The following is a 14,833-nucleotide window of genomic DNA, read 5'->3' as shown; positions in this document are numbered from 1 at the left end:
GCTTTGATGTTATTATTATTTATTCGCTTCCGTATCACATAATATAGGCCTACACCTGTAAAATAGAAACAGTACCTAATGTTTTAGTTAGAAATTTAAGAAGGCCTACCGTACAATAGCTTATTATCACAGCTGTAGAATGAAATAAATGTCACATGCATGAATTAGTCAATTAGTCATATAATAGAACTCAGGCATAGTCTACAGAACATCTTGCCTATTGATTCATTATTATTTTTATTATTATTATTATTATTATTATTATTATTATTATTATTATTATTATTATTATTATTATTGACTCCGTTAAATATTGTCTTACAACATTTTTATGTAAAGTCGTGTTGTACTGGTAATCCGAAGCTGTGTGCTAACATCTGCCCTTTATGTAGTACGTTCTTTTATTTGGTTATTTAATGACGCTGTATCAACTACTAGACTATTTAGCATCGATGGTATTGATGATGCGAGATGAAATTTGGTGAGACGAGGCCAAGGATCCGCCATAGATTACCTGACATTCACCATACGGTTGGGGATATAAGAAAAAACGCAACCAGGAAATCAGCGGGAATCGAACCCACGACCGAGCGCGACTCCGGACCGACAGTCCTTAGCCAAATGAGCTACGTCAGTATCTTTATGTACTTTTATGGTCAGTTTAATAAGTTTAAAATATGATTCTCGGGAGGAATCTAGAATACATTTTCTAAAATATGTTCCTGTAAGTATAGAAAGACTGTTCTACTTCTAGAGCACATTGTTTTCACACAATGTAAGGGTGGGTGGTAATATACCATTGAACTGTCAACATCTGTATAATCGCTCTTTCACTTAAGCGGCATATTTCTGTAATTTCAGATGATGGTATGACAAGACGCCCATTACTCTTTCGTTAAAAAAAAAAAAGAGATTCTGTTTACTGCTGGTAGGCTACGTACCATAAATTGAGTCTTTAGATTTATTACACCATATTTTTTATTAATGATTTAACAACTAAGCCAGCAATGAATACAATCATATTTTGACAATATGGTGTCATTGAGAATGATGTAAGGATGAGGGAATTGCAATCAATGTCTGCAGTAGAAGAGTAATATCGCCTCTGATTCTCAAAACACTGAGGATTATTGTTACAGTGCGTTAGGTGTTTGGAAAATATCATTTTTAGCGGACATCCCTCTCTTTGTAATATAATTTAAATAAATTATTTACGTATTTTCTAACGTATATAAAAAACATAATTAAAAATATTCCATGTATTCGGTCATAGGAAATAGAAATAAACTAATAAAGTCTATTTATGAGCAATATAAGGCGTTTATATTTAACACAATGCTTAGTTACTATATTTAGATTTACTTCTGTTATTTTATATTATACGTTAGAAAATACGTAAATAAGTTCAGTTATATTACAGTGAAGGAGGAAATCCACTAAGAAAACGCATATATACTCAATGGTATTTTCGAAACTTCGAATGCTTTATAGAAATTAACAATCATTCGTGCTCCCAAAACATGGCGTCGCGCGAACCTGCGCGAGAAGTTTCAAATTTGTACACGACACCAGCGCCAATTGTGTGTCTAGATATATAACTACAACGTCTTTGATCAGTTTATATGCTCGAATCATTAGCGTAGCCACTGCCATCGTGATCTATACAGGCCGTAAGGCAGACCACGTGACTCTCTTAACAGCTGATCGCGAAGGGCGGTCTTTCAACCATATCAATTAGATGCAGTACATGAAACACAACATATATTTCTCTGAAATGCAGTGTAATTGCGTCAGTAAAATTTTAAACAGTGATTGTGAGATTCTTGAGACACAGTTCACTTGCAATGTAAGGTATAATATTATTTTTTGTGTAAAAATTACGTTGTTGCAAGCAAAGTTCGTATGTGTAATACCTGCCTTTTTTCGATTAAACATTGCGCCCCTATGTGGTTATGTGAATTTTTGGTGTTATAAACAGTAACTCTGTGTAATAATATATACGTGAAAGTTAAACATTGACTGGGATGTAAAATAAATTATGATTAGGCCTAAGTGCAGCGTTACTGATGTTACTCTTGTCTAATCCATTATTGTTAATTTACCGTATTTGTTTTAATAAATTTAAATTATTGCGCCCTTCTTATGTGTAAATAACCTACATTATAAATAATACGACGTTTGATAATATACACAATTTGAACTAAAAGCGAGATACATATAGTATATTTGTGAAAAATTATACCTTATAATTTTCATTACTGTTACAGTATCTAGTATTGTAATTAATTGAAATAAAGCACGCTCACTTCATTACGAAATTCTTACACATTCATTTAAGCACGTTTCAACAATTTTCAATTGCATCGCACGCATATTTTGATGTGTTGAAAATATAGGTTATGTTTACTCTATCAGTACTTGCCTTATTTCTATATTCGCAATTATGCATCGTAATTACGCTACGTATAACTTGTAAATACAATTTGTCTACACTTCAATTGTATTTATTTCTTTCATACGGTACTCCAGTCTGATTAGTTTAATATTTTACCAGGCGTAAACTAGCGCTGAGGTAGTTCCTTTCGTATTCATACACCTTCCATATACTAATTATTTCGGTTAGTTCAGGCTTTTGTTATGCCTTGCTTAGAGGATTAAATGCATCTCCACAAAAAATAAATTCAACTGTTTTCAGTTCAGAAATTACCGGAACTATACCTCAGCGCTAGTAAGCAATATAACCGTATGTACATTTCATAGGAGGGAGTGTGGTGAATTTTCTACCTTTAAGTAAGGAAGATAACCTTGTTCTGAAGTTTATCCTAAATATATTCTTCTTTATTAAATCTCAAAATAGCTTTCGTTCTCAACTTAAAATGTTAACGCAAATACGTTATGTTAACATAAAAATAACACAGTTTTATAATCCTGCCACATTATACAACAAATAAATGGAACTTATGCACACACTACATTGAATAACAGTTGAATTGTTTTATTTATTTGTTCCCTACTATACTGGGTCGTATTTAATTCTATTTATCTAACCTACCAGATGAAGTAACACACAACCGTACGTACCTAGACAAATTTCATAGAAGGGACTGTGGTAAATTTTCTACCTACAATTAAGGAAGATAGATGTGCCAAATTAAAATCACAATATAAATAATTCTTCTTTATTAAATCTCAAAATAGCTTCCATTCCAAACTTAAAATGTTGATGCAAACAGGTTATGTTAACATGTAAAACTCCGTTCACATTAAAATAACACAGTTTTGTAATTATTTCTGCAACATTATGCAGTAAGAAGTGAACGTATCTTATACGCACATTACACTAAATAAAATTGAGCACCGACACGCATTAAAGTAATATATTTCACTCAGCTCCGTATGCTCAAATAGAAAAGCCCGACCCATCGAGTGACGTCACACATCCTGCATTACGGCCTTGTCTAGATCACGATGGCAGTGGCGTCAACGAGATAGAAAGAGAAGACTTCTAACTCGATGAGTGGCGTAGCCAACGAGTTAGATACTAGTATCTAACTCGTTGGGCGTAGCTAATCCAGAAACTTTTTTGTCACGGTCTTCTATGTTCATCGCTATCCAACTATCATGATTATCCTTTCCAGAAAATTAATTTACTGTATATAACTTTGCTGTATAGAGATAATTATTCTCTGCTAATTTTGGCCTTAACTAGTGCTTAAGATTTACGGCCCAAGGCAGATATGTAAATGTAAATATACTGTTGCATTGTATTCCGCACAGAAATACACACATTAGGCAGATGTGGACTTATTATTGCCAAGCTAGTTAGTCTATCTGAATATTTCACATTCTGCATATTAACTTATGTTACTTAATTTCCTTTTTCAGTCGTAATGGACGTGATCAAGATGGAACCTGGATCCGATCCACTGGGTATACAGACAAGTGGTATTGCTGAAATAGAAGAGAAGAAGCCTTTATCTGAGGTATATTGAGAGGAATTACTATTTATTCAATAAATGCGTCATTTATAACTAGGGAGCGCATTCCTTTGTAATTAATTGTTCTTTTTCCACGAATTGAAACACAACTAAAAAAAAGTTGAAAATAGTGAATGTGAAGTTGCAAACGGAATTTTATTTCACATAAAACACACATACTCATAAAGTGGTGTGAATAATTGCATTCAGGAAATATATTACAAACACAAAAACCTTGAAGTTTTTCTTAGTTTCGTGAATTTTTAGAAGAACTTTTAAATAATGTAAAACTGAATCAATAATAGCTTATTTAGAATAACATTAACCTTTATATTTTATTATGGATCCTTCTGATCATTCTGGCAACAAAATATCATACAATATGTATATTCTTTTACTCATATATGCTGCGTTAAACGTTTTTCAGATAAACTACTTTACTATTGGTTTTGGAATAGGTACCTATGCGTTTGTTGACATCAGTATTCATTATAATAATGTGAACAGTCTTTATAAATAGTTGCGGGTTTTCGTCACTTTTTTACTGTTTTGCCTAATTATTTTGTTCTTTATGTTGCAGGAAGGAAATTTATTAGATTTGGACGTCACTAAAATAAAAACTGAATGTATAGACCACAGATATGACATGAAATCGGAGATAGTATTTCAGGAATCTATAGTGACAGTTGACTTTCCCATGCTGAAGAGTGAAGCTGTGGTGAGTGCAGTTTATGAAGTGTGTTGGTCGGTAGTTTTCTCTCTGTTACTTTCTGGCTGATGTAGCTGCTACAGTCATCCCAGTGATAATTTTTATCCTGTCCAATTTTTAACTTAATTGTTTTACTAGCACTGTTTAGTTTATTTGAATCATATACCGTACTTGCTGGTAATCCATTAGTGTCTAAATGGATGCTCACATTCTTCACAAAATCTTTCCATTACTGACTTGACGTTAAAGATTGGATGAGTTGTACACTTTTACTGCCTGATTTTCATGTATTATTGTGCTCTGTGCCTGTTTTACATAATCTTCTGCTACAGGAACAGTTTTGTGAGTTGGATCAAGTGAAAGAGGAGATCAAACTGGAAGTAATAGCAGAAGAGAATGAAGTCTTAACTGAGAGGTGAGTGTAATATACGAGTCCCTATTTTCTTGTCGGTTTTACTACTTTATTTAAGTAATGACAACATAAACAATATTTATAGTTTCCTCATGTTATATCGCGAATGCACCTTCTCCCGGATTAATGGCAGGACAACACCTTTCTTAGCTTGATGATATTCATTCTAGTTCTCAAGACTTTGGCAGTGACTTGGGATCCGTTGCAAAGAGATTATTTGGCTTTGTGAGTTGTCTTGATGGAGAATCTTGATAGATCTATATTTCTGAAGAAGCAGACAGGGTGCATTACTGATTTAGTGGATAGCAGTTTCTGGGTATGAGATGCCTGCAGAATTTCTGAATTTATTTTGCTATATGTGTTCCTCCCTTTCGATATGTAAAACGTCAAAAATCTGTACTATTTTTAACAACATTTTTATTATTATTATTATTTATTTATTCATTATTTTGTTGATAATACTACTGATATTACTACAACGAATAACACCATTAGTACTACATTTACTATTATTATTATTATTATTATTATTATTATTTATTATGTGCCATAGTTGTTTATTTTATTGTATTAATTATGTCACTGTCTTGGACTTCTATTGCCCAATGTCTGTTGTCCAGCACAGACATATAAATAAATAAATAATTATTATTATTACACTATCATTATTGCTGCTATCATTATTACAATTACTATTATTACTTAATTTTTTTTATTTAATCTATACAGAAGTAACTGAAGGTTGAAAGTTTATTATCAATGTCTCCTATATTATTTTGCTTATGGCGTATATATTATATTTCCTTTTTGGAAATTTACACATTCTTTCCACTAATAACACTTATAATTATCAGTGTTGCAGTTAGCCATAATAGTGGAGTTGCAAAAATATGCAAAAATATTCCTGAAGACAGCTACGGCAAGAAATACGATTGTGACATTTGCGGAATGTCTTTTCTCGACTTTGCAAGACTCAAACGTCACTACCTCGTACACAAAAGTCAGAAGCAATTCAATTGCGATGTGTGTGGAAAGTGTTTTTCCGAATCGGGAGATTTCGAAAAGCATTCACGCGTTCACTCAAGCGAAAAACCATTCAGTTGTGACGATTGTGGAATTTGCTTTTCGAACTCCAACTCTCTTAAGAAGCACTCACGCGTGCACAGAAACAAGAGGCCATTCAGTTGTGATGTTTGTGGAAAGTGTTTTTCGCGCTTGGCACATCTCGAGAGGCATTTACGCGTGCACACAGGCGCGAAACCATTCAGTTGTGACGTGTGTGGTAAGTGTTTATCTACCTCTTCAAGTCTTAAAAGGCATTCAGGGCTGCACACTGGCAAGAAGCCATTAAGTTGCGACGTTTGTGGAAAGTGTTTTTGGCTCCCGAAATCTCTCGATAGGCATTCACGCGTACACTCAGCTGTGAAACCATTCAGTTGTGACGTCTGTGGAAAGAGTTTTTCGCGCTCCTTACATTTGAATGTGCATTCACGCGTACACACAGGTCAGAGGCCATTCAGTTGTGACGTGTGTGGCAACTGTTATAAAAGCTCATCTAATCTAAAGAGGCATTCACTCATGCACATTGGCATGAAGCCATTCATTTGTGACGTCTGTGGAAAGTGTTTAGCTAGTGCGGAATCTCTCGTTACGCATTCACGTGCTCACACAGGCGAGAAGCCATTTCGTTGTGATGTGTGTGGAAAAGATTTTTCTCGCCGGAATAAACTCTATCTGCATTCACGTGTTCACGCAAGCGGGAAGCCGTTTAGTTGTGGAGTTTGTCGAAAGGGATTTTTGCGCTTGAAATATCTCAAAGTGCATTCACGTAAACACAATTGAGAAGCCATTCAGTTGTCATGTGTGTGGGAAGTGTTTTGCACGTCCGGCTAATCTCCAGATCCTTTTCGTGAAAAACCGTTGAATTGTGATGTGTTTGGAATGGATTTTTTCGCGCTTGGAAAATCTGAATATGTATTCACGTATGCAAACATAAGAAAAATTGTTCAGTTCAGATGTTTGTGGAATGCTTTTTTCTTTTGTGGCCTGCACATCTTAATATACATTCATGCGTGTACATAATTATATTTCATAATAAATATTTAAACATCTTGTACTTTAATCACTATATAATTTTATATCGTAGCTTTAATTTGTACCGCAGCGAGAAAATCTTTCTTTGATCTTAACTTCTATAATAAATTGTCTAGCTTTCATTAATCAGGTAATCTTTCAGTACTTTGACTTTTATTGTAATTGTAAATTTAACATTAATTCTAATTATAATTTTAGTTTTATTGTTAATATTGTAGATGTAATCCCCTGGTAGGGGGGGAAGAGAAGGCCTCGTGGCCTTATCTTTACCAGGTTAAATATATAGAATACTACACTGTTCATAAGCCAAAAGCCATATGTTGGATCTTGTGTGGAAGTTCTTTTACTGCTATGAGGTATCTCAATCTCACATGGTGTTTACGCTGGCGAGAAGTGATTGAATTGTCTAGTTTTGGCTTAACTTTGTTGATTGGGGAAGTGTGAAAAGTGATGCTTGTGGAAAGATCTTTACACAGTCGAGTGGTCTAGAAACTCAGCAATCCAAACTCACAAGCAAAAAACCGTAGTAGTGCAAAGTCTGGGAAAAACTTGCGTATTATAGTCATGTCAAAATGTAGGTACGTTAACACAAGCGAGAAACATTTCAGGAATCATATGTGTCAAACCTGCGAGTACTGCATTACTTTTGAAACGCTTGCTCGTGTACAATCATTCCAGAAGCTATTCCATTTGTAGGATATGGCTGTTGTTTTATACTCACAGTTCCGGAAATTCACTCTGACTGGTAATAGCGATTTTATCTGAGATTACGAAAAATAAGGGCATTTATTCTTGGAAAACTACAGTGATTGCATTGCAACTTTAGAATCAAAGACTTACGGACAAAAACCTTGTGATTGGCACGAAAATCTTTAGATCCCAGTTTTGTTGTCCTTCAATTTAATCTTCTGATTTGCACTCGTTTCCACTCCACAGCTGTCACATATAAGTACATAAGTCACATCCGCTATGAATCACGTATCGGTCAGGGATGGCGCTTTCTCTCAGCTTCGACTTTGGAACTATTGATAGTTGCAACCAGTGACAAACATCTCACGGTAACAAGATCATAGGTTTATAAGTTACACCTCAGCGCTATTGTGGAAAGAATTGTCTGGATTCAGGTTACCTAAAATGGCATACAAGCATACATACCGGAGATAAGTAATTTATTTGCGATGGTATTATTATTATTATTATTATTATTATTATTATTATTATTATTATTATTATTATTATTATTATTAATAGTACACTGATATCAATTTAAAAAAAAATATTCTGCTACATTTACTGATTCTAGTTAACTAAAGTGTCCTGATTCCGAATTTGTATTCATGTTTTCATTATCATGTTAGATTTTCTGTAGTTTCGAAAATAAAAATAAAAAATGTGGAAATTGACAAATTTAATGATTAAAAAATAAGTTTAATACGATAAAATACGTTGTATTATTGCTTTTAGTTATTGCATTTTGCTGATTCCAGGCCTCTATTCAGTTTTTCTTTGACACGCCATTAGTTTCTGTAAATTTTTGAAAGAAGGACGAAAAACTTCAAAATTTAAACCAGAATATCAATAAAGTCAAATGACGTACTGGTTATTTTTAAAACATATTTTAATGGCGTAATATAACGTTGGTGACTATAAAATTAATTATTAAGCATTATAATATATTGTATTAATTGCTATAAATTGTTATTGTTTATTACTTACATCCATTCAGATGTTCAAAATATCGCTGGAAACCCACCGGTTTGATGTCGTTCGGGGAATCCCTCATTATGCATCAGTAATAATGCGCCAAATTTGCTTTGTTCAAGTTGCCCTGGTACCATATTTTTATGTTTTTCAAATCCTCATGATAATTTTATTGCACTACTGATGAGACTTTCTGTTCACAATATAAAGAGACATTGAAGACCTACCAATTTCAAGAAGTTGCATTCGAATAAATTTAGAAATCAAGTGATTTTTTTTTCAATTTTCCCTAGTATTATTAGACAAAAAAAGTGAAATTTAGTTTTTCTTCTTTCATAACTTTTAATTTATATAGTTTTATATCATTTTAGCGATTGCACTGTGTCTAAATTACCAGCTTTAACATAATAATAATAGTAATAATAATAATAATAATAATAATAATAATAATAATGATTATGATGATGATAATAATATTTTGACATTTTCATTAGTTTCGAAATATATATATCGTAAATTGGACATAATGAAACCACAATCTAGTATATACATTCGCGAAGCTCAATACGTAATAAATATGCAAACATTAGATAGTTGCTCACCACTAGGATCGCCAATATCTCCTCATTATAGGCAATGCAAAATAGTACCGTCACAGTCTATTGTTTCTAGCACCCTCAAAACTCAAGCTTCGTAACTGTATATAGTAGACTGTGATGAAACGAAACTACATATGGGATTTGTAAGTATCCATAGTGGGGAACTAAAAACTATAAACAGATTCCCTGTAGCAAAATAGTTGCACACTGGCATTATTATTCTTGTACTCAAACCAGGCTAGTCCGCACAATGGAAGTTTGCCAAAAAGAAAATTCACCCAAGAATATTGATCCAGGAATATATCCCGAAAGTGAATAGACCCAACGATTTTCGTTCTCACCCTCACTCACGGGAAATTTACCCATTGCGATGAAGTTTATTTAATTTCATAGTAAATACATTTTTATCAATTCGTTTCCGTGGTAAATTTTGTATTGAGAAATGTTTTAAGGTATATGAATATTTGAAGTTCTTTCTTAACAATTGAAAATTTATTTCCATGGTTGCAATTTTATTATATAATTCTTAAGATTAGATGACTATTTTGAAGGTGTACATTTTCAATGGATATCAATGGAGAAATTATTCCAAGTATATTACTCATTCATAAAGATTATATGTACAACCTTCACTCCGGAAATTCCAGTCGAACCAAGGAATATGAGTTTGCAGAAGGAAACCCCATGGCGCAAAACGGGCGACCACAGGAGCACCAAACGGATCCTATGTAGAAGTGCAGTATATAAAGTAGATGAACATGTCCATCCTCCACCACATGAAGAGGTGGAAGCAGTGCATCGATGTACAGCACTAAATCAAGCGGCTCCAGCTCAGATTATTGAACGTGAACTGGAGCGGGTGCCATCAGACATGCTTCAGTTTTTTCGTCTCAGGAAATCCCTAAAAAGAAGTATAAACCAAAGGCGCCAAAGAAACTTTTCTGCCAACCCAAAATCTATCCCACATCTTCCAGTTATACCACCAGATTTGCTGTCTTAGCATTTGTTCCTCTCGAAGATGTACCAGCGTATTTTCATACAGTTCTCGAGACCCTGCCCAGACCGATGACAGGTTTCGTCAAATATTTCAAGGCCACTTACATTGGAATTACTGCAAGAGGGCGTCTGCGTGCTGCAGAAGCTCGATATCCTCCTCACTTATGGAATCATTTCGAAGCACCTAGATCAAATGAACCACGCACGATTAACACAGAAGCATGGCACAACCGCTTCCAGAACATTGCTTTTAAGAAACATCCCACTGTATACAAACTCATACATTATTTAAAGAATGAGCAATCCGATGTAGGCAGAATGATCCAGGAGTTGGATCTAGGACGAAGAGTAAAATAAGCACGAAAACGGAAATATAAAAGCTTAAATATAAGGCTACAAAATATTTCACAAAAGTATGATGAATTCAAAGACGAAGGACGTGTAGTTGAATATTTCCGTGCCTGTGGTTACAACATTCAATCTGAAAAAAATCCATCCAAGATTCGGTTTGCAAAAATATATTCCTAAAATTATTCAGGAGATATGTAAACCATTCGAAACTTTGTTTCACCTAAATTATTGCAGTATCATTTTAAAAGATATATAAAATAATAAATAGTGTATATGTGAAATTTCTTAGTTCTAATTTTCTCTTGAGTCAATTTGTTTGGGTGAATTCTCGGGTGCATCAATCGTCCATGGGTCAAATTTCATTAGGGTAAATATTCTTTGTGTGAACTAGCCCCGATATAAATATACTTGAACAATACGAAATACACAAGCATGTATGGGAAAAAGGAGGTAAGCCTGCTTAGCAAACTGATTATATTCACTTGTTCATTACTCAGTTATACTACTTAAAATATGTGTAGGTCTAGAGATTTTGTTGATCAACGTCTGAACAAATATGTTATGTATTTTCATTACAATTTAAACAAAAAAAAACTATATTCGTTTTGGAAAACTATCTCAGACTACATGCTGACCCTCATTTTGGTTTGGCTAACAAAGTGTGGACTCATTGGCAGAAGATTTTTGATAATCTTTTATCTGCAGTGTTATCAACTCTTTCAGATTCAAAGAAGTTAAATCTGATTAATTATGTATCTCATTCTGTTCATGGTTGTATAAGTGAAATTAGTAGCCTACATAATTTTGAATTTGCTTTAGCTACTCTCAATGCTCCATATATAGCCCTGGAGGAACGTAATGGAAATACATACTTGACATTTACCAGCAACTAGGAGAGAGCAGTGTGGAGAATCTATAGCTCAATATGGGCCTGTTCACACACTTCTAACTCTATGTAATACCGTTAACTATTTTAAAGCCGTAAATCGACCTCAAAATGATTATATTCGTTACCTTCCCCCCCCCCCCCTCCTGGAGACTCTTCTTCTCAAATACGTCAGAGGATTTTGGAAGGTAATACTGTAACACAGGCTTTAACCTTTAGTTGGTGTGGACGGTATGACATACCACGCAGACAAGTTTAAATTTGTCTAGCAGACGCACCATTATTGCTGTGCTTCCGTGTACAAGTATTCTGTTAATGTAATTTTATGCTATGATTTTATGAAATATTCGTTTACAATGCGTAGGCTATATTTTACGAATATCGTATTGTAGGAAATGGCGGGAAAACCTCTACCCACGTCAATGATGGCTGATGACTACAGATTTGAAGAATTTATCAACGAAACAGTTGACGCTATGAATGACAGCGAACCCGTGGAGGACAGTGGGGGTGATTCAGTTTACGTGCAGGAATCAGATCACGATTCTGAAACGGAGCAAGAGGTAGACGATGAGGACGAGCAAGAGGATGAAGCAGGCTCCCCTGATAGTGGCCCTGTAGGTGGAAGTTTCTTTTATGAAAAGAACTGTTTCAAGTGGTGTAAGGAACCTCCACCTACAAATGTAAGAACGAGGACGCACAATATGGTGGTGAAATTGCCTATCATACGTGGTCCGGCAAGGGATCTTGGTGAAAGTCCTGAACTCTATGATGTGTGGAAATTATTATTTACCGATGAAATTATTGGAGAAATTTTCGAAATGACAAACTTGAAATTCGAGAAAGCACGAGTTGTTATCGCTGAAAGACGCGCTCAATGGGAGGCTATAGACTATATGGAAATGAAAGCATTTTTAGGCATCATCATTTACACTTCAATTTTCAAGTCATCTCATGAAAGTGTACTATGCCTGTTCTAAACAGATGGATCTGGTCGCAATATTTTCCGCGCTACTATGTCAATTAAACGGTTCCTTACTGTCCTAAGTTGCCTTCGATTTGACAATACAAAAACGAGACAAGAAAGACAGAAGACTGATCGATTGGCAGCAATTTCAAGACTATTCTCATTGTTTGTTGAAAATTGTCAGCAATCATACAATCCAGGTGCTTATGTAACAGTCGATGAAATGCTTATACCATTCAGAGGACGATGCAAGTTCAAGTGTATATGCCTAAAAAAAAAAAAAAAAAAAAAAAAACCTGCAAGGTATGGTTTGAAAGTAATGTGCATGACAGATGCAAGAACTAGTTATTTTTACAATGCCTACCTGTACACTGCGAAAGGTTCAGATGGAGACACTCTAAGTCCGGAAGAGAAACATCTGGCCATACCCACCCAAGCAGTAATTAGACTGGCCAGACCAATTGAACAATCTAATAGAAACATAACGGCAGACAATTGGTTCTCCTCAATTCAGCTAGTAGAAGAATTATAGAAAAGAGGTATGACATATGTCGGAACTCTAAAAAAAGAACAAAAAGGAAATCCCGAACTCATTCTTGGCTAATAGATCAAGGCTAGTAGGTAGTGACATATACGCCTTCCAGGAAGACATCACTTTACTTTCACATGTTCTTAAGAAAGGCAAAGCAGTTATACTAGTCTCATCAATGCATCATAGTGTAGAAACCGACCCTACAAGCAACAAACCAGAGATAATTTCTTTATATAATTTGACAAAAGGAGGAGTGGACAGCATAGATAAGAAATGTTCCATATACAGTTCAAATCGGCGCACAAATAGATGGCCTATGTTATGGACATGAGCACCGTCAAAGCTTATGTACTGCATCAGAACTACAGAAAGAACGAAAAGCTGACTCGCTTTGACTTCATGAAAAAGCTGGCCAATTCTCTGGTCATACTGCATATCACCAGAAGATTAGAAATGTCAAGAAGCCTTTCGTCAGAATTACTTTCCTGCATGGAGCACGTAATTTCTTTCAAGAGGAAACGATAAGATTCTGGGTCAAGTGCCAATGAAAATTCTATGCAAAGCGTTTAGAGGTCAAGAAAACTTGCTATCTCTGCCCTCCAAAATTGAAAAGAAAGACATTTTTCCTGTGTTTGTGTTGCCAGAAGCCAATATGCCTACAGCGTGCAAAGAAGGTGTGCAAAAGTTGTGTGAAAAATGTGAAAGACTAAATAAACCCTTAATATGGTTTGTAATACTGTTGTAAATGACTTTTTAGTCATTAATGTGGTGTGTAATACTTCTGTAAATGTCTTTAAAGACTTTAAAGTAATTAAAGTGTTTGAAAAAACAGTTTTTCAATCTTCTGAAGTTATTTAGAGTGTTCATAATTTAATAATAGAGATGTTTACCGCGAGCGGTACCACATACCGCCAACACCAGTTAAAAGGTAGGAAAATGCAACACCAACTAAAGGGCTTTAAGCTAGAAAATAAATAATTGTCGCAAAAATCCACAAATGAATAATTATATCTGTGCAAAATACGAAAATCTTGTAAAATATTGTAAATAATTGTACAAAAAAAAGGTTAAATTAATAAACAATAAATTATAGAAACAAAAAGATATGTAATTTGTTTCTTTGAGTTTTATTATTTTAAGTCCATCTTACCACTCTAAATGTGGTTATGCAAATAAATCATTAGACGTAGATGTGTTTAGAATCGATTACTGCAGAATTTACATCACATTAAAAATACGTTATTTTATGCGCATTCTAAACATTTCCAATTCCTTGCCAGTAGGCTCTTCAAGATTTATTATTAGCAGAGTCCTAACTCCTTTTACTGAAAGATGGTTTCTAATTACAGTTTTTACAAGATTTATGCAACTAAATCCTCGCTCACAATTTACAGTATGGGATGAAATTAGTGTATATAAGTCAATTAGAAGAAATTGTTCACTTAACTTGTTACATGAACTGTACCAACGTTTTGAAATCCATCCCTGAACAACTATTGCTCAATATTTTTTTGAACATTGCCCGTGCCATTAGAATTTCATTTACATTCAGTTTCTCCAGAACCGATTAGTTAAAACACATCTCTGATTTCAATTTCTCCATTACCAT

General features: G+C 34.3%; 1 protein-coding gene across 2 annotated transcripts; it reads left to right on the top strand.

Annotated features, from left to right (window-relative positions):
• Nucleotides 1–3,583: 3,583 nt before the first annotated feature.
• LOC138691508 (zinc finger protein 235-like) lies at nt 3,584–7,550 on the top strand. Of its 2 annotated transcripts, none has more exons than XM_069813485.1 (5): nt 3,584–3,745; nt 3,886–3,983; nt 4,558–4,695; nt 5,019–5,101; nt 5,269–5,502. In XM_069813485.1, the coding sequence occupies exons 2-5, from the start codon at nt 3,891–3,893 to the stop codon at nt 5,348–5,350; spliced, it is 396 nt and encodes a 131-aa protein (XP_069669586.1). In that variant the 5' UTR covers nt 3,584–3,745; nt 3,886–3,890; the 3' UTR covers nt 5,351–5,502. The 2 variants fall into 2 exon arrangements, with proteins under 2 accessions (XP_069669586.1, XP_069669584.1); XM_069813483.1 differs by lacking the exon at nt 5,269–5,502 and adding an exon at nt 5,953–7,550 and having other exon boundaries at nt 3,595–3,745.
• Nucleotides 7,551–14,833: the final 7,283 nt, after the last annotated feature.

Source organism: Periplaneta americana, chromosome 16 (genome assembly GCF_040183065.1).
Source record: "Periplaneta americana isolate PAMFEO1 chromosome 16, P.americana_PAMFEO1_priV1, whole genome shotgun sequence".
Taxonomy (NCBI): domain Eukaryota; kingdom Metazoa; phylum Arthropoda; class Insecta; order Blattodea; family Blattidae; genus Periplaneta; species Periplaneta americana.
The sequence above is the reverse complement of the archived record's forward strand: the minus strand, read 5'-3'. Positions and strand labels throughout refer to the sequence as shown.

Coding starts and splice junctions, on each gene's coding strand:
- LOC138691508 (XM_069813483.1), top strand. CDS start 3,891: ATGGACGTGATCAAGATGGAACCTGGATCCGATCCACTGGGTATACAG. Junction 4,696..5,018: donor TGCTGAAGAGTGAAGCTGTG/GTGAGTGCAGTT, acceptor CTTCTGCTACAG/GAACAGTTTTGTGAGTTGGA. Junction 5,102..5,952: donor AATGAAGTCTTAACTGAGAG/GTGAGTGTAATA, acceptor TATAATTATCAG/TGTTGCAGTTAGCCATAATA.